This window comes from Dipodomys ordii, unplaced genomic scaffold, assembly GCF_000151885.1.
Source record: "Dipodomys ordii isolate 6190 unplaced genomic scaffold, Dord_2.0 Scaffold156, whole genome shotgun sequence".
Taxonomy (NCBI): Eukaryota; Metazoa; Chordata; class Mammalia; order Rodentia; family Heteromyidae; genus Dipodomys; species Dipodomys ordii.
Window position 1 is genome coordinate 1,796,470 of NW_012267372.1, and position 20,135 is coordinate 1,816,604.

General features: G+C 49.7%; 1 protein-coding gene across 2 annotated transcripts; it reads left to right on the forward strand.

Annotated features, from left to right (window-relative positions):
- The first annotated feature begins 5,688 nt into the window (after positions 1–5,688).
- On the forward strand, positions 5,689–19,707 carry LOC105998123 (carcinoembryonic antigen-related cell adhesion molecule 1-like). Of its 2 annotated transcripts, none has more exons than XM_013032755.1 (8): positions 5,689–6,044; positions 6,381–6,457; positions 7,280–7,639; positions 11,815–12,093; positions 12,798–13,052; positions 14,217–14,492; positions 17,903–18,029; positions 19,647–19,707. In XM_013032755.1, exons 2-8 carry the CDS (start codon positions 6,394–6,396, stop codon positions 19,663–19,665), a joined length of 1,380 nt encoding a protein of 459 aa, XP_012888209.1. In that variant the 5' UTR covers positions 5,689–6,044; positions 6,381–6,393; the 3' UTR covers positions 19,666–19,707. The 2 variants fall into 2 exon arrangements, with proteins under 2 accessions (XP_012888209.1, XP_012888208.1); XM_013032754.1 differs by lacking the exon at positions 19,647–19,707 and adding an exon at positions 18,980–19,040.
- Positions 19,708–20,135: the final 428 nt, after the last annotated feature.

The window sequence follows — 20,135 nt, forward strand, 5'->3', positions numbered from 1 at the left end:
TACGAACCCTAACTAGAGACCTTCGGACTCAGGGAGCGTCGGGACAGCTCCATGTATTCCGTGAGTGGCCCTTCCGTGGCCTCTGGGTCATAGGAGTTCCAGGGTTCTACAGAACGATCGGACACCTCCAGCTGTGCTCTTCTCTTTCAATATTATTTTGGCTCGTGGGAGCCATTGGCATTCCATGTGGATTTTAGGGTGTCTTTTTTCTCTGTCTGGGGTTTTGAAGCAGAAAGCGTTGATGATGTACATTGCTTTGCTTAGTAATGGTCTCCTAGCAAATGAGTCAACTTAGGCACATGGAATGTCTATTTCTCTTTTCTTTCTTTCTTTCTTTCTGTGCTGGAGCTCAGCAGCTTTCACGTCTTCCATGAATGCCTCGTAGTTTTTCGGTTGTTGAGGATTTTCCTCCTGGGTTAAATCTATTCCGCAAGATGTTATTTTTAGCCAGGTGCTGGTGGCTCATGCCTATGATCCTAGCTACTCAGGAAGCTGAGATCTGAGGATTGTGGTTCAAAGCTAGCCCACGCAGCAAAGTCTGAGAGACTCTCATCTCCTATAAACTACTCAAAAAAGCCTGGAGAGGCGCTGTGGCCCAAGTGGTCAAGTGCCAACCTTGAGCAAAAGACGCTCAGGGACAGTGCCTAGACCCTGAGTTTAAGCCTCATGACCAATCAAAAAAGAAAAAAAAAGGTGTTATTCTTTTTGATGCTATTATAAATGGAATCATTTTCTTCCTTTTGAGACTGTTCATCGGTAAATGTATAGAAATGCTTCTTCTTTAGCACTTTACGCTGTTTTTTTTTTCTTTTTGGTCCAATTGTTCTAACTAGGACTAGTATTATTCTGAATGAAAGTGACACATGCAGTATTCCGGTCTTGTTCCTGGTGGTAGACTAAAAGCCTTTGTGTTTCACAACTGAGAATTAAGTTACCCGTGAACTTTTCTTCTTGTGACCTTTTTGTGTCGAGGTATTTTTCCTGTATTTCTAAGAGTATCTCTTTTCCTCTCTTTTTAAATTGAAAACTCTGACTACTTCCTTGTAAGAGTTTCCTTCCAAGTCACAATGAATCCACAGGCCAGGAATCCAAGTCCTGTTAGGCTGAGAAGTCTTCAGACTGGAACCCTTCCAGCTACTAAGGTCATCAGAGAGTCTGCGCTACTTTTGTTCCGTCATAAATAATAAAGAATGAATGTCCTTTTTTGTTTTTAGTTTATGGAAATATTCCCTGCCCTAGAGACACACGGCAATGCCAAGCTGGCTCTCCTTACTACACACGGAAGTGTATGGAAAGAACAAGCTGATGTCTTTTTTTTTTTTTTTTTTTGGTCCTGTCGTGGGGCCTGAACTCTGGGCCTGGGCACTGTCCCTCAGCTCTTCAGCTCAAGGCTAGCGCTCTACCACTTGAGCCACAGCGCCACTTCTGGCTTTTTTCTTTTTGCTTATGTGGTGCTGAGGAATCAAACCCAGGGTCTCATGCATGCAAGGCAAGTGCTCTACCACTGAGCCACCTTCCCAGCCCTAGCTGAACTTTTTGTTTTGTACCAGTGCTGGGGTTTGAACTCGGACCCTGGGATGCTGTCCCTGAGCTCAAGGCTATAGTGCTTTACCACTTGAGAGATAGCCTCCATTTCTGGATTTTTGAGAATTAATTGGACAGATGAGTCTCCACAAGACTTTTCTTCCCTGGGCTGGCTTTGCACCGTGATCCTCAGATCTCAGCTCCTGAGTAGCTAGGATGACAGGCGTGAGCTCTGGGCATCTGGCTATATTCAAACTCATTGAATCAATGGATGCTTGAAGCCTCGAGGTGTTGTAGCTGTTGTTGGCTGTGGTCATCTCCCACACCAGCTCCCTGCTTAGTGGGTTTCCATCATCTGATGCCGGGGTGTGGGGGGGGTGCTGTCCTCTCACAGGGCCTCCTGGGTCTTCAGGCTGAGGGCATTGCTTGAAGAACCCGACTCCCACTGCTCAGGTCCAGCCTGGAAGGGCCCGCAGCGGCCCTGGGCCGTGCACACGGCGGCTGTGACGTGACGTGACAAAGTCCTTAGGGACACAGACTCAGGGCTGGTTTCTATCCCCCCCCCCATGGCTCCACACAGGCAAAAGAGCGTGCGCGCCCTCTATTGGCGACTTCCTGCCACAACGGGGCAGACGTGCTGGCCTCCATCAGCCCTGCCACATCCTGGATGGGTGGAGGCTGCCTCCTCCCTTCACAGCCCTGAGGCTCCTGCCAGGCCACCTCCTCCAGCTCGGGGTTCATAGGTAGGGCAAGCCCCCGACCCCAGAGGATAAACCAGAACACACACACACACACACACACACACACACACACACACACACACTAAGACCAGTGGCTATGGCAGTTAGGAAGAAAACTAAGGTGTTGAAAAACAAATAATCCCATTGGCAAAACTTGGTCCAAAATCTGTGGAGCTATCAGCATGGACGCTGCCAGTCCCGTCCTGCGAGTGAGTGCTTCAAGTTCCTTACTCTTTTTTTTTTCCATGTCCTGCAGTTAATTTAGATAAATAGTATTTTACATGATCAGAGGCCTTTTTGCATTCCTCCCCCAAAAACTATCCTCCTTTGGTGTCTCTGTGTGTGGATGCCTAGAGTCTTGTATAATTGATCATGTCCCCAGGGTACTTTGGCTCTAGCTTCTACAGGTGAGAGAGAACCTGTGTCATTTGTCTTTCTGTGCTTGGCTTATATCTCCCTTAACATGATTTGGTCTAGGTCCACCCATTTCCCTGCAAATGACATCTTATTATGCTTTCTAATGGCCGTGTAAAATTCCATTGTGTATAGATAGGCACCCCAGTTTTTGGATCCACTTCTCTGATGTAGGGCATCCGGGCTGTGCCCACAACTTGGCTATTGTGAACAGTGTGGCAGAGAACATCGTCCTCCATTCTTTATGGCACCCAGCCAGTCAAGTGATTAGTACGGTACCTGCTTGAAGTTTCCGGAGGTGTCTCCACACCATCAACTTCCTCAGGAAAGGAGTGGAGCCCCTCCTTTAGGAACCATTGAACAACAGTTTGGAAAGAATAGATGCATCAGGACAGTCAAAACTGTCTTGAGAAGGAAAGGCATCATGGGAGGCTCACACTTCCTTATTTGAAAATAACTTACTTCATTTCTCCAGTGAACAATGACATGCCTAAGACCCACAGCGACCCCAGGATGTGAACTGAGAGACCAGAGACAAGCCTTCATCATTTAAGCTTGGGATAAGTATCGAAAAGAAGTTAGAGGGTAGCCGGGTGCTGGTGGCTCACGCCTGTAATCTTAGCTTCTCAGGAGGCTGAGATCTGAGGATCTTGGTTCAAAGCCAAGAAAGTCCATGAAACTCTTATCTCTAATAAACCACCAGAAAACCGGAAGTGGTGCTGTAGCTCAAGTGGTAGAGTGCTAGCCTTGAACTGAAGAGCTGAGGGACAGTGCTCAGACCCTGAGTTCAAGTCCCACGACCAGCGGAAAGAAAGAGAGAGAGAGAGAGAGAAAGGAAGGAAAGAAGGAAGAAGTTAGAGGGTAAAGAAGAAAGTTTTTAAATAATGGTGCTGGGATAGCTACATAACAACAAGCAGAAGAATGAGCTTTGGTCAGCACGGGTGGCTCATGTTAATAATCCTAGCTACTCAGGAGGCTGAGATCTGAGGATCAGGGTGCAAAACCAGCCCGGGCAGGAAAGTCTGTGAGACATGTATCTCCAATAAACCATCAGAAAACTGGAAGTAGTGTTATGGCTCAAGTGGTAGAGCACTTGCCTTGAGCTGAATAGCTGAGGGACAGTGCCTAGGCCCAGAGTTCAAGCCCTACAACCAACCAAAAAAAATGAGTTTTTATAGACTATATTCTCATTGTATTAAAAAAAAAAGATTTCTGTTACGCATTAGTAGGTTACGCCTTTTATCTTAGCTACTTAGGAGGTTGAGATCTGAGGATCACAGTTCAAAGCCAGAGAGGCAGTCTGTGAGACTCTTATATCTCCAATTAAGCACCAAAAAGTTGGAAGTGAAAATGTAGCTCACGTGATAGAGCACTAGTGTAAAGCACTGAGTTCAAGCCCCAGGACCAGCAAGCGTACTTACACACACACACACACACACACACACACACCAAAACAAATCAACCTATAAGTAGAAAACAGCTGATAGAACAAAACAAAGGGCAAATCTTTCTAGCCTTCTATTTTATTTAGCTATAGATTCTTAGATATCACACAAAAGCAGGAACAGCAAAAGGAAACTGATAAATTAGACCTCACCCAGGCCTTTGGCTTTCATTTGTCTTGGGGACAGGATCCCGCTAACTTGCCTGGGCTGGCCTCAAACTTGCAAACCTCCTTCCTTCACCTCCTGGGTACCTGAGACAGTTGCACATCACCATGCCCTTGTTGGGGGCAGGATTCAAGTAGCAGAGCACCTACCTAGCCACATGCAGGGCCTTGAGTTCAAACCCTAGTTCTGAGGGGGAAAATCAGTCTTTAAGGATGATATATTAAACATATCTACTAGCCAGGCGCTGGTAGCACACACCTATAATCCTAGTTACTCCGGAGGCTGAGATCTGAAGATCACCATTCAAAGCCAGCCCAGGCAGGGACGTCTGTGAGACTCTTATCTCCAATGAACCACCAGAAAACCAGAAGTGGCGCTGTGGCTTAAGCGGCAAAGCACTAACTTTGAGCAAAAGATGTTTAAGGACAGCACCCAAGCTCTGAGTTCAAGCCCCACAACTAACCCAAAATAAATAAATAATAAAATAAGATACAAAACAAATAAAACACACCCACTCTGGACAGTTCATCTTTGTTCTGGTCATATACAGATACTTCAAACCTTCGGAGTGGTTGGAGGCATGGCTCAGTTGGTAGAGTGCCAGCCAGAGAATGAAAGAATCAGGTACTGAGTTTTGAGTCCTGGTCTTGGGCAAAAATAAAAATACCTTCTGCACCAGGAGCTCCCAGGACTTAGAGACAAAGAGACACATCCCTAGACAGTGTCCTTGCTGTAAAGTCTCCAGAGACACATGCCCCAGGCTTGCTTGTGAAATCTGGGGACAGATCGCTCCTCCTGAGACCATTCTTCCCTGGATACACAGCTGCAACTCGACCCTGAGGATGGGGGCTATGGGGGGGGGCGTCTCTGAATAGCTGTCCTCTTCCTAATCACACCCTGCACTGGATGGGAGCTGGGCAGACTGGGGGCCCTCGGTAAATAGCATCCGAGATGGTCAGGGCCCTGAAGCCTCAGGGTCAGAGCCCACCTGCACCCAGAGGTCAGGGCGTCTGGAGTTGGGTCGGTAGTCACGCCGCAGTCCTGGCCCCGGGGCTGTATGTCTGCTCATGGCCTCCAGGGGGCGATATTGGAACACACAGGAATTCCCAGCCCAAGGAATCCCTGGGGCCTGAACCTGGCTTGGATTCAGGAGGTGGAGATGCAATCCGACTTCTGCCCCTGGCTCTGTGGAACTCCACTAAGTCTTTCCCGTGTGGCCTGTTCCATCCTGTCTGCTGCTTCCCTGTCTCTGAGGACTCTGTTCTGCCAGGTGTCTCAGCGCCGACCCCTCCCTCCTGCCATGGGAGGCAGGCTAGACAGCCAGAGGGGCAGAGGACAAAGGACAAAGGCCACCCAGAGAAATCAGCCCTGAGGCGCTGCTCAGTCAACAGTCCCTGGAGATGGGGGAATCTCCCGGTACCCCTGGGCTGAGGATGCCGGAGCCTGGGCGTTCTCCATTGTCATCACCACCACAGCTGCCTTCCCACCACATCGGGGTCAGCTCCTGAAGACACTGCTCCCCCCTGGCTGTCCCTGGATCTGGTCCCCCGGCACCAGCCACGACTCAGGTGATCCATTCCTAGCCCCTCCCCTCTTCTAGAGTCTTCTCTGTCACTTTCTTGCCACAGGAGAATCCCACTGGGCTTGCTGGCTTTCTGAGTCCTGAAAGGGAAACACTTCCCTGGGTTTGAAGACCCCCAAGGGGTCACAAGCCCCCACCCCCACCCCCAAGCCAGGATACCAGTGTGGCGCTAAGGTGAGCCGGTCCTACAGCGGGCAGGGGCCCCTAAAAACCTTGCTGCTTCTCACAGCGTGCTGGGGTGGGGGGACTGAAAACCTACACGGAGGAAAGGCAAAGAGGAACCGGAGGCAGAACCTGCGGGGAGGGGGAAGAAGGGGGAGGAGGAAGAGCGGAGGAGGGAGGAGGGAGAGAGGGGCAGGCCGTGGTGACAGATCCCACCCACCCCCATACCATGTGACTCTAGGAAGTGCTCCAGCCCAGAGAGGAGGCTCAGCTCAGAGGGCAGAGCTGACGCCCTCCGGAGCAGCCACGCTTGGGAGTGGGTCTGGAATCGAGGTTTTCCCCTTCTAGGTAGAAAGGCACCATGGAGCCCCGCTCAGCCTCTCCACGCAGGGGATGTGTCCCCTGGCTCGGGCTGCTGCTCACAGGTGAGGGGACGGCTCCCTGGGTGGGAGGGAGAAGGAGAAGAGCTGAGGGGAGGGGGGGGGACGAGACACAGAGGGTTTCTAGTGGGGGCCTGAGCGGCGGGACAAGGCTCCGCCACAGAAAACTGTCCACGAGGTGGAAGTGCTAAATAGGGAGGAAAAGGTCCACTGGTTCCAAGTTACCCGTGACTGGTCAGCTGTATTTTAAAAACGGATATGACACCTGTGTCTCTGATCACCAAAGAAAAACCAACCAGATCAGCCAACCAACCTGTCCTTAGCCACCAAACTCAGAAGTTGCCAAATAAAGCCCGTGGACACGCAAGGCCCTGGGAAGGCCACTTCATTCATCCACGGGGGATCTGAGCCTGGTCAAGGCCCTGGGGGGCACCACAGAGACCACAGCATCCCTGTTCCCACAGGGCTCCCGCCCCTGCCGGGCAGCAAGACCCAGTGAGGGCATCTAGAATGGGGGGCCAGGGGGGTGACAAGAGCCACAGAGGGTTCACAGCAGGGAGAGGGGAGAAAGCAGAGCCCCAGGGTCTCTAGAGGAGAGGTTCAGGGAAGGTGTCTCCCCAGGACACCCCGAGTGAGAGGGCAGCCAGGGGTGAGCCGTGAAGCCCTCTGGGAAAAGTACTGCACACAGAGAGGGGGTGGCAAGTTCAGGGGCAGTGAAGAAATGGAGGTCATGTTGCTGGCAGAGCCAGCAGGAGACAGACAGACACAGACACACAAGACAGGGGGTTCAAGACACTTTCTCGGGCTCCATTTTCCATCCCATACCAGGGTCTCATTCTTGATGGGCTTCTCTCTCACCCCTCCCAGCCTCCCTTTTAGCCCTGTGGCCCCCACCGGTGACAGCTCAGCTCACGATCGAATCCGTGCCACCCAATGCCGCTGAAGGACAGACCGTTGTCCTGAAGGCCCACAACCAGCCCCCGAATGCTGAACTCTATCGCTGGTACAAAGGGGAAACTACAGAGGAAAGCCATCGCCTTGGAGCGTTTTCAACAAGCTCGAATCAAAGCACCCCGGGCCCTGCCCATAGCGGCCGAGAGACCATCCGGGAGGATGGATCGCTGCTTTTCCAGAGTGTCACCGTCAATGACACTGGAGTCTACACCCTGGACATCTTAGAACGTGATTTTGCCAGTAAGAGGGCATCTGGACGGTTCCAAGTATTCGGTGAGTTCACTGTGGCCTCTGGGCGCAGGAACATAGGTGTGTGGGGATGGGCTGTGTGCCCACCTTACCCTCTGCTTTCTGTTGTCCTGTTGCTGGAGGTTGCTCTCTGGATGAGGCATGCACAGTAGAAACAGATTTGCAAGGACAGGAATCCTTCACCTGAATCCAGAGTGAGAGAGAGAGAGACAGAGACAGAAAGAAAGAGAGAGAGACAGAGACAGAGACCAGTAGCCAGATAGGGTAACGGTCTCCCCCACATTTTTCCCCCAGGAACATGGGCTAAGAAAGAACCTGTAGGACGTAGGCAAAGCCTGGCTTAGGGGAGCCCTAAGATCTTGGCAAACAAGCTCAGCCCTAGAGTGCCTCTGCATGCTCTCTCTCTCTCTCTCTCTCTCTCTCTCTCTCTCTCTCTCTCAGGTTCCTCTCCTCACTCTGGAAGGGAGCTTCTGGCCACAGCTGGAATTCTGCCTCCTGTCGGGGCTGAGGAGTCATGATTTTTCTGCCTGTCTGAATGTCATAAACTCTGGGAACTACCCTGAGAGCCTCACCGGGGGGAGGGCTTCCTGGCATCTGCTTTGCAGACTCAGTACGGCAAGCACGGAGGGTCAGACACACCAAGCCATTACACCAAGGCCCTGAGGGGCTTTTGAGACTCAAGGCCAGTGTGTGGGGATAGAGACCTCAGCTCAGGATGGGATTCTCTCTTGGAGGAGCTGTTGATGTGGGTGGCTCCTCTCTAGCCCCGTAAGCTGGAGGTTGTTTACCATGTGTCCTAGGAAAGGGAAACTAAGGCATGGAGCAATATGGATGTGGAATCAGGGTCATCAGACCATGGGGTGGCAGATCAGAGGCTTGGGATGATTGTCTATGTCCACAGCCCTGTCCTCCCCTGCCCAGGGACTTACTAGGTGTCTGTGGACCAAAGAGGAACTCTTGGTTCAGAGACTTTAACCTCAGGGGTCAGCAGTATGGAAGGAGAGTCTGGTCCGGGTTAGTGAGAACCAATGGACAAGTACAGTTCTTACCTTAGAACTAAACTCAACTTCTTTCAGGCAGCCCTCAAAGAAGGTGCTGGATTTTCCCCTCTGCTGACCTCTCTTGGACTTAAAATGTGTGCTATGGAGGAGAGAACTTTGCTGCTTCCCTCCCCACTAGGCCCCGCACACAACACAGGGCCCAGTGTACAGTCAACTCTCGGGTGTTTTGTTGGGTGGCTTTTTTGGGATTGCCTGTCCTGGCTGGGGCTTGAACTCAGGGCCTGTGCATGGTCCTTGAGCTTCTGTGCTCAAGCCTCTACCACTTGAGCCACAACATCACTTACATCATTTCTTGATGGCTCATTGGTGCAAAGTCTCAGGGACTTTGCTACTTGGGGCTGGTTTAGAACCATGATCCTCCTATCTCAGTTTCCTGAGTAGCTGGGATTATATAGGCTTGAGCCACTGGCACCTAGCTAACTCTCAGGAGTTTTAGGATAGGGGTGAGGAGAATGAACTTGAATCAATGAATGGAGGGCCTAGGACTCTCTTCAGAGACTGGAACGTGACTTGCTGTGTCCTAACCATTTCTGGCCACACCTGCTCCCAGTCCCTGCTGGAGGCTGAGATCCCCATTCCATTTCTCCGATCTGTTTCTCAGGTGACCTCAGCTGGGCTGGGGTGAGGCCTGAGGGTGAGGCCCACTCAGCCTGAGTCAGCCATGATGCTTCTGGTCTCTGGGGCAGTTGAAGTCCTTATAGCGCCTGCTGTATGCTGTCATGGGTATTTCCCACTCTCTCTGCCTCTTTCCTGCTGATCAGCTTCCTGTCTATTCCCGGCTGTTGTCCCCTTGCTCCCAGGCTGATAACAGAGGTGCCAGCAGCAGGGCAGGACTGGCAAACCACAAAGCCCTATAATCTGCCATTCTGTTCACTTTTTTTTTTTTTTGGTCAGTCATGGACCTTGAACTCAGAGCCTGGGCACTGTCTCTGAGCTCCTTTGCTCAAGGCCGGCACTCTACCACTTGGAACCACAGTACCACTTCTGGTTTTCTGGTGGTTCCGGGGAGTGAAGAGTCTCACAGGCTTTCCTGCCCAGTCTGGCTTCGAACTGTGATCCTTAGATCTCGGCTTCCTGAGTAGCTAGGATGACAGGTGTGAGCCACCAGTGGCCTCTGCCAAACTTTTTTCACGTCTTACTCCTTCCTGGTCCCAGTGTGAGTGTGTGGGGGAGGGGTGTGTGCTTCACCATCTTCCAGACTCTGGGGAGCCAGCCTACACACCCATGTCCTCATGATGACCTCAAGGTCAGGAAGCTTGTCTTGAACAAAGTAGCTATCATTTCTGTCAGATTCTGCATGTTTGGAAGAATTTAATAAAAATCGTATCTGGGATTGATTGCTAGGAGCAAAGGGAAGGAAGAAAGCAATTCATATCCCTGTGGATCTCCACTGGGGACCTAGACCTCTGAATTTACTAAAATGAATCTCTTACAATAGGAATACCTCAAACTTCCCCTGAGAGCCCCTCTGTAGTCAGAGAGTTTCTGATTCTAAGCAGCTTTGGCATGTCTCGTGTGTGTGTGTGTGTGTGTGTGTGTGTGTGTGTGTGTGTGTGTGTGTGTACATGCCCCACCAGTATTGGGGCTTCAACTTGGGACCTCCCACTCACACTTGGCTTTTTCAATCAAAGTGAGTGCTCTAGCACTTGAGCTATACCTCCATTCCCTGCTTTTTGCTGAGTATTTAGAGATTCCCCACTTTTTGCTGGTTGTTTGGAGTCTTGGGTTTTGTCTGCCTGGGCTGGCTTTGAATCTCAATCCTCAGATCTCAGCCTCCTGAATAAGCTGGGATTACAGACTTGAGCTATTGGTATGCAGACAGCCTCTGTCTTTATTATGTGACTAACAGAACTCAGAGTTTGGCCTGTTACACTCTCTATGGGAACTGGTCTGATAATACTTTTCTTTTTTCTGGTCGTGGGGTCTGAACTCTGGGCCTGGGTGCTGTCCCTCCGCTCTTCAGCTCAAGGCTAGTGCTCTACCACTTAAGCCACAGCGCCACTTCTGGCTTTTTCTGCTTATGTGGTGCTGAGGAATCGAACCCAGGACCTCATGCATACAAGGCAAGCACTCTACCACTGAGCCACCTTCCCAGCCCTGATAATACATTTTTTTTAACTTACCTACTCAAATTCCTATAGTAGATCTGATGAATATATATGGCCCGTGAGGGTCAGATTGCCATATTTCTGTTGATTGTGGGGTTTGAACTCAGGACCTGGGTGCTGTCCATGAGCTCTTCTGCTCAAGACTAGCATTCTACCACTTTCAGCCACAGCTCCACTTCCAGTTTTCTAGTGGTTTACTGGAGATAAGAGTCTTACGGAGTTTTCTGCCTGGGCTGGCTTTGAATTGCAATCCTCAGATCTCAGCCTCCGGAATAGCTAGGATGAGTAGCTAGGCATGAGCCACCGGTGCTTGGCTCAGATTGCTTTGTTTCATTGTCACTTTTCTACCATTCAGTTCTTCTGTACTTGGAAACTTGAACCCATGTTCCTGGGAGGACTGCCATGGCCCTTCCCCTTCCCTGCAGGGAAGGGATATTAACTGAAGATGTAACTTTGACTGTTCCAAGGCCTTGTCTGTCACCCCCATTCTAACCTAGATCATTCTAACCTAGAGTCAATCACCTGAGAATCTCGACAGAACTGCTCACCTTGTGGCCCCCCCTAAAACCAGAACCTGGGGCCAGTCCTTGGTCCTGAGCTCAGGTGTATGACTGACTCACAAGACTGGTCTTCATGTCGGGCTGAAGGAGACTGCCATGATTCATCTCTAGGACAGCCTTGAAAGGCAAAGTCTCAGAGGACACATACACCCAGGCCAGACAGGGAGGTCTGTGTCCTTGGAGGTGCTCCATCTAGATGTGTCTAGCAGTGGGGCAGTGAGGACCATGAGACGTGCTAGACATCTCTGTCTAGGTCCTGGGTCTGTCACTCACATGACCACACATGCGTGGCCCCCATGTTTTCTGAGTACTCAGGTCTCTGGGCATCTGTTGAGAGTTTCACCCTTCCTGCATGTTAAGGACTCCAAGGCTGGCTGGGAGGAGGGACGGCGCCCAGGCTAGTAGACAGAGGCCTTTACGGGGGTCATAGGGACCACACAGAGCAATCTTTCTCTCTGTCGTCCATGCAGCCAAGTTACCCAAACCCTTCATCACAAGCAACAACTCCAGCCCCATGGAGGGGGAGGACTCTGTAGAATTAACCTGTGATCCTGAGACAGAGAATACAAACTACCAGTGGTGGATAAATGGCCAGAGCCTTCCAAATGACACCAGACTGCACCTGTCCCCAGACAACAGGATTCTCACTTTATTCCATGTCACGAGGAATGACATGGGGCCCTATGAGTGTGGAACCTGGAATCTAGTGAGTGACAACCGAAGTGATCCATTCACCTTGAATGTCTCCTGTGAGTAGCTTCTATTTCTCCATCATCCTGCCTGCCCAGCCTAAAGACACAGTCCTAGGGCAGAGACCCTTCACCCCCAGACACCCAGGCTGCCTAAAACCATCTCCATCACTCCCAAGTACATCCAGGCAGCCATAGCTAAGGAATGGAAGTGCAGGGATTGGGGGTGTGGGGGTATGTTCTCTTGGCGGGACAGAGCTTGTGTCAGACTCAAGCCCAGTGAATACAACAGGATAAAGTTGGGGTTTTTCAGTGGTTTAAGGTTTTTTTTCTGTGCATGGACCCAGGGCCCTGTGCACACTCAGCAAAGTGCTCCATCAATGCATACAGTCCCAGCTTTGGATGGCACTGTTTTCATTTAATTATTGATTTGGGGGGGTCAGTTGTGGGGTTTGAACTCAGAGCCTAGGTACTGTCCCTTAGGTTTTTTTATTTGGTTTGGTTGTTTTTTGTTGTTGTTGTTGTTATTGTTCAAGGCTGACATTCTGCCACTGAAGCCACAGCGCCAATGTCTGGCTTCTTGCTGGCTCACTGGAGATAAGGGTCTCCCAGAAACTAGCTAGGATTGTAAGTGTGAGCCACTGGTGCCTGCTGACACTTTAGGGTTGAGACGGGGCTCAGAGGGATGCCGGGGCCTTCCACAGACAGGGAACTTCACCTTCCGTCTGATGACATCAACCGTGACTTTATTCTGTTTGCTCCAGATGGCCCGGATATCCCCATCATATCCCCCCCAAGCTCATATTTTGGTCAAGGGACCAACCTCAGCCTCTCCTGCCACACAGCCTCTAACCCGCCTGCACAGTACTCGTGGCTGTTCAATGAGAGGCCTCAGTCATCTACACCAGCACTCTTTATCCCCAACATCACTGTCAACCATAGTGGATCTTATGCCTGCTTCGCCTATAACTCTGTTACTGGCCTCAATAGCACCACAGTCAAGAATATTATAGTCCTTGGTAAGTGGATTCCTAGGACATCAGCTCTGGAATAGTCTGGTCTCTGAAGAAGTTAATTCTAGACACAGGCAATCCCTCCCCTGAGCCTCCAGCTCTACTGCTGAGATTTGCTTCTTTCTCATGGCTGGCTGACGTGGGGGTCCCATCCTGGGTCTCCTAGACCCAAAAAGTCCCAGGTTGGGAGGGGGGCTCTCAGGAGAAGAGAAATAGGGTCTTTGTCAAGTAGCTTCTTTCTGCCACTAAATCAACCCTTTCTATGGCTTCTTCTGTTTTCTTTAACTTCTTTTGTGATCAAAGAGTTTTCTCCCCTGAATGAGGAAGGGAGGAACCCCATCAGATGGTTGGGGGGGAGGGTGGGGGAAGAGCAGCGGCTTGGAGCTCTGCTCCCAGCTCTGTCTCTGTCTCATTGGGTGACTGGCAGGGCGGACTCCACAGGGGCTGAGATGGGGCAGGTATGGAAGGTACCTATCTTAGATCTGGCTAATCTTGAAGTTAAAGTCAGTGTCTCTCAGCTGCACCTGACTGGGAACCCCAGCACACGTGGTGCACATGGGAGAGCGGGAGGGATGCTGGCAGGAAGGGCAGGAAGCTTTGCCAGGGGTGGGAAGGGCAGTGCCAGTGAGTCTATTTGTAAGAACGATGCGAATGCCAGGCTTTTGTGCACCCGGTGACCGTTCACCTCTATGGCTCTCAGTCATTGTGCTGTTTAATCTACAGATCAGGAAATAAAAGTCCTCTCCAAACAATAATTCTTTAGTTTGGAGTTTCTCCCGATCCTGAGCTCATGAAGACTGAGTCATCTGAGTTCCCTGACAAAGTATTCAATGAAGAGAGAGAAAATAACCGCCCCCTTCCCTCTCAATATAAACCTACTTTATTTCCCAGAGATCACTGGGAAAGGGTTGCACAAAAGTCTGTGGGGGAAAATGTTTCGCCTGACTGTGGGTCTTTGGTAGCGTGGGCTGTGGAACCCACAGAGCTGATGGGGCTCTGGTCAGAGGGTCACCCTGGACGATCTGGGGGGTTCAGAGGGAGGTAATAGCAGGGTCCTTATTAATCATCAGGCAACCACTGCAGAGAGGGTGAGGGCCTTACTGTGGGCCCTGGGCTAAGCTCTCTGAGGATGGGCTGCCTCAGTGGTCTTTTCCCTCTGTCTGTCTACAGAACCGGTGACGCAGCCCTCCATCCAAGCCAGCAACACCACGGTCACAGAACAGCAATCTGTGGTCCTCACCTGCCACTCTACAGACCCTGGAATCACGATCCGGTGGCTCTTTAATGAACAGAGTCTGCCGCTGACCACGAGGACGAAGCTGTCCAAAGACAACAGCACGCTCAGTATAGACCCTGTCAGACGGGAGGACAGCGGGGAGTACAGGTGTGAGGTCTCCAACCCTGTCAGTTCAAGGAAGAGCAACCCTCTCAGGCTGGATGTGAATTGTAAGTCGCCCCTCCTCTCCCTGTGTAATTTACTGGGGGGGGGTGGAGGGGCGGCAAAGGCAGGGGAATTTCTTTACCATGGGTGCAGAAATGGATAAGTCACAGGGAAAAGAACAGGAAGTAAGCCAGGCACCAGTGGCTCATGCCTGTAATCCCAGCTATTCAGGAGGCGGAGACTCTGAGGCTCCAAGGTTCAGTGTCAGCATTGTGTTGGTTAATTGCAAGTGGAGTCTTTTTTTTTCATTCATTTATTTATTTATTCATTCATTCATTCATTGCCAGTCCTGGGGCTTGAACTTAAGCGCCTGGGCGCTGTCCCTGAGTTGCTTTTGTACTCTACCACTTGAGCCACAGCGCCACTTCCTCAGTTCCATTGAGGAATGGAACCCAGGGCTTCCTGCATGCTAGGCAAGCACTCTATGGACATTAAGCCACCTCCCAGCCCCTCTTTTTCTTTTTTTGATCAGGCTGGTTTTGAACTGAAATCCTCTAGGTCTTGACCTCCTGAGTAGCTAGCGTTAATTACAGGCATGAGCCACGGTGCCTGGCTCCATCTCTAGGTTATTTCTAATACCTGATGCAATGCTATATAAATAGTTGTTGGGTTATACTATTCAAAGAATGGTGAGAGAAAAGGGTACATTTTTTCAGTGCAGACACCATTTTTTGACAAAAGCAAAACAAACAAAAAGACATGAAGCAGTTACTAAGGTTGGAACTCAGGGCTCATATTTTCTAGGCAGTCACTCAACCACCGGGCCACACCTCCAACAGCACTTTATACTGGTTGTTTTGGGGATAAGGCACACACATGCCTGTGACCAGGCCCGGCTCCTCTCCATTGCAGTGGAGTCTCACAGACTTTAATGGCTGGGTTGGCCTTGAATTGCAATCCTCCTGATTTCAGCCTCCCATGTAACTAGGATGAATGACTTCTTAGTTCTAGAAGTTTCTGCAAGATCCTTACAATTTTTTACCTGCAAGTTCATGCCACTGAGCATAATTTTATTTTTGTAGGTCAGTCTAGGACTTCTAATAGTATATTGAACAGAGGGGCTGATAGGCTGGTACCCCTCTATCATTTCTGATCTTAGAAGAAAGCTTGTGAGTCTTTCACCATTGAGTATGAAGTTGGCTGTAGGATTTCTAGCTATGACTTGTATTTAGTAAGGTAGTTTCTCTCTAACTAGGTAGAATACTTCGTCATAAAAGGATGTTATTTTTGTCAAGTGCTTTTGCTAGTTATGGATGGATTCAATTTTCTATTTTTTCATGATTTTACTCGGTGGGTTTTGTGTTTCTAGGGATTTGTCCATTTTATCTAGGTTATTCAATTGTTGCAGATGACAGGTATGTGATACTCTTAGAATCCTTGGTGCTCTAAATAGTACTAATGCTTCCTGTTTCATTTCTAGCTTTAGTGATTGTGTGGGGGGGGGGTAGGGGTGCCAGTCCTGGGACTTGAACATAGGGCCTGGGCATTGTTACACTCTTTTGTGCTCAAGGCCAGTACTCTACCACTTGAGACCACAGCTGCACTTATGGCTTTTGTAGGGGGAGAGAGTTAATTGAAGATAAGAGTCTCGTGGACTTTCCTGCCGTGGCTGGCTTCGAACCACAATCCTCAGATCTCAGCCTCCTGATGAACTAGGATTATAGGCTTGAGTCCTTGGCACCTGGCAAGACCCTCTTTTTTGAATGTAAAAATGCACTTCTCTAAGTCACTTCTCCAATATTCTTAACCTCTTCAGCAACGTGCCACACAGAGGAAGTGTTTCTAAACATTAGCTGCTGTTCACACTGAGGTTCTTGTTAGCCACAGTCAGGCGGCCAGATCTACCTTCTACTCCCACCGCTCCCAGCCTCTGTTTCCATCCGTGAGATGGAAAGAGCATTTACCTGACGGGGTTAGCGTGTAGATCAACTGTGAGACACAGACTAGCACACAGTAAGGAGCTTGGTCCTCATAACCATAGCCAATGTGAATTGTCAGCTTTCAGCTGGCTGTGGGCAGAGGCCCAAATAGTTGTAATTGGGATAAAGAAGAAACAGATGCAAAAAAAGTATTGGGGGGGGGGAGGAGAAGAGAGAACTTTATACCAAAAATAAAATCACCAAATAAACCTGGGAGAGATTAAAAAAAAAAAAAAGCCGGGTAGTGGTAGCCTATAATCTTAGCTACCAGGAGGCCAAGCTCTAAGGATCACAGTTCAAGACCAGTCTGGGCAGGAAAATCCATGGAAGTCTTATCTCCAATTAACTCTCCCAAAAAGCTGGAAATGGAGCTGTGGCTCAAGTGATACAGTGCTAGCCTTGAACAAAAGGAGCTTAAGGACAGCACCCAACCCTGAGTTCGAGCCCCAGGACCAGCAAAAATTAAAAAAAAAAAAAAAGAGTTAAGTGCAAACTTTCTAGTCTGGTAGATGAGTTTGGATCTGCTGAGGTGCAGTCACAGTGGGATTGGACATAGCAGCTTAATTGGGGGAAACACCTCTGAGGAGGAAGGCCTGGGAGAGGCCTCAGACCACAGTACAGTGAAAATCCCCAGGACAATGAAAGAGCAGAAGGGCGCTTTCACCAGCAATGTTTCTCAAGGTTGGTGTGAATTCTTGAGCCAAAGCTGTCCATCCGAAAGAGAAAAAAACAAACACACAAACAACAAAAAATGAACAAACTGTCTTTCAGAACTGCATTTGCTTGGTTTTTTGGTGTTTTTTTGCCCATCCTGGGGCTTGAACTCAGGGCCTGGGCACTGTCCCTCAGTGTCTTTTGCTCAAGGCTAGTGCTCTACCACTTGAACCACAGTGGTACTTTGAGCTTTTTCTGTGTATGTGATACTGAGGAATTGAACCTAGGGCTTCATGCATGCTAGGCAAGTACTCTACTACTAAGCCACATTCCTAGAGCCCCCTGAACCTGCTTTTCTAGCCCTCCTAGGAGCCATGGAATCACAGTCTCTTGTGCAGGGGATGTGCTGAATTCAGGGTGCACAATATGGGCCTCTGTCCATTTAGCCCTTGAGACAGGTGACCCCATACACACACCAGATCCATATTCCTGGCTATCACAACAGGGACACTGAGAAAAAAGATGGGACTATGAAGAAGTAAAGAAAGTACAACAAACACACAGCAATCCACCCTTCTCTCACCCCCAAACCTTCTACTGAGTGTAGAAAGGCCAAGATGGGATGGAGGGAAGGCTGATGAGTAATCTAGAGCCACCAGGAGTTGTAAAAGGACCTACTCTGTTAATCACCCTTCACCTCACCTCCTCTGATCAACCCTCCCACAGAAATTACCTCCCTGAAGGCACAAATGGCCCATACTTTGTGCTGAGAAGTGTTTTCCACGACTCCCTCACTGACAAATAATTTCACCTCCATGTCTTCTCTTTTCTTCCCGTGACAGATGACCCAACACAATCAAGTTCTGACCTTTCCCCTGGGGCCATTGCTGGCATCGTGGTTGGAGTTGTGGCTGGCGTGGCTCTGATAGCAGCCCTGGCATATTTCCTGTACTCCAGGAAGACTGGCGGGTATGATGGCTTTTCTTCTCCTTCCGTTTTCTCCATGTCAACTGCCATGCATGAGAGGGGGAAGGAGCTCTTTATCTCTTCCACTGGGCTGATGGCCTCCTTTTGCTAAACTTCCTGCTTTCTAGCACTCATACCTATGGATCTCCAGGCTCCCTGTCTTCATACTTTGTCTCGTGGATGTGGCTAGTCCAGTTCTGATCGACTCTACAGCAAACTGATCCAATTATGTTCCTCTGCCCCGTCCCACCCCCATCCTACTTGGGAAGCAAAGAGCTAAGAAAGAAAACAGATGAGGAAATAAAAAGAGCAGCATGAGAAAGCCAATCCCATGTTCTGTCGACCACAATAGCAGGAGGAGGAGGGAGGAGGAACAAGACAGGAAGAGAAGCTGAGAGAATGCAGACACATTAAAGTGTGAGAGGACAGATAAAATCCAAAGTCTATCTGTGAAATACAAACTTAGGAGAGATGTTAAACAGGCTCAGAAGCAGTTAGAAGAAGAAAGGCCTGGGGCTGGTGGCTCATGCTTGTCAGCTTTTTCATCCTAGTCACTCAGGAGGCTGAGAACTACAGATTGTGGTTCAAGGCCAGCCTGAGCAGGATAGTCCATTTATCTCCAATGAACCACCAGAAAACCAGAAGTGGTGCTGTGGCTCAAAGTGGTAGAGCACTCACCTTGAGCAAAGGAGCTCAAGGACAGTGCCCAGGCCCTGAGTTTAAGCTCCATGACTGACCCCCCCCCCACACACAAAGTCAGACAGAAGATGGACAGGACATCTCACCGACAGGAAAGGAACAACAGGGATTGTGCAAGACCCAAGAATGAGGAATGCTGGCAAATGAATATGACAGTGTCCAGAGATTATCTTCTGGCCCCTGCCTTCCAGGCTCAGGGAGCAAAGGTCTTTGTTCTTGGGGAATAGCAGTCACAGTGTCTGATATTTATTTAGGGCAAGCAACCAGCGTGATCTCACAGAGCACAAACCCTCAGCCTCCAGTCACAGTAAGTAAGCCAATTCACCCCTGTGAGAAGGGGGTACGTACCACCCCCTGCCCCACCCTGGCAGCCAATCGTGGAGTCACAAATCACTCGTTGCTTTCTAAATTTTCACAGAAGTGATCTCTTCTTCCCAGTCCTTAAGTTGGCAGAGGGCTTCATGCCCCTCTTAAGCCACTCTACCTAAGCTAGGTAGGCCTGAGGGAACCAAGTTTGCAAGCCCCATCTCCTCGCCCTAACTCTTTCCCTCCTGCCTCTGTTGTGGACCTGGGCATTCTCCCTTGGTGAGACTTTCCTTGTCTTATGGGTGCTCTGGGTGCTGTGGGTCTCAATGCCCCTCTTTGCCATTGGGCCATGTTGTTAAGAAACACATGTGGGCAATAAATAATAATAAAAATGAAGGTCTTGTAGTGGATATTACATTTCCAGAGGTGAGCTTGCAGCCTCTGGCCCCTAACCACCAGCACCAGCACCAGCACCAGCACCACCACCACTATTACCACCACTACCACCAGAACCACCAGCACCCACTACCTTCTACCTCTTCAAGCTAGAAAATACAAGGTCTTAACTCAGCTTTGCAGTCCCAAAGGTTGCTAAGTCTTGGTTTGCTTCTCCAGGTCCGGAAATTTCTCGTGATGATGCTCCTAACGAGGTAAGCACAGAAAGTTTCATGGGCTTTTTGTTTCCCCCGACAGAAAATCTCTCTGGAAAGAATGGATTAGACTTGAAGGCAAATATGAGTGAACTTTGGGTCTCATTTCCTCAAGGCAACAGGAGAGTAATGGGTTACTCACTCTTGTGTGCAGTATCTTAGAGCAAGACTGTATAATTGTAGTCGGGCATTGGTAACATACACCTGTAATCCTAACTACTCAGGAGGCTGAGATCTGAGGATCACAGTTTGAATCCAGCCTGGGCAGATAAATCTTCATTTAACCAGAAAAAGACCTGGAGTAGAGCTGTGGATCAAGTAGTAGAGTATCAGCCTTGACTGAAAAAGCAAAGCAAGAGCATGAGACCCTGAATTCAAGCCTCAGTAGCAATGTGAGCGCGCGCATACACACACACACACACACACACACACACACACACACACACACACACAC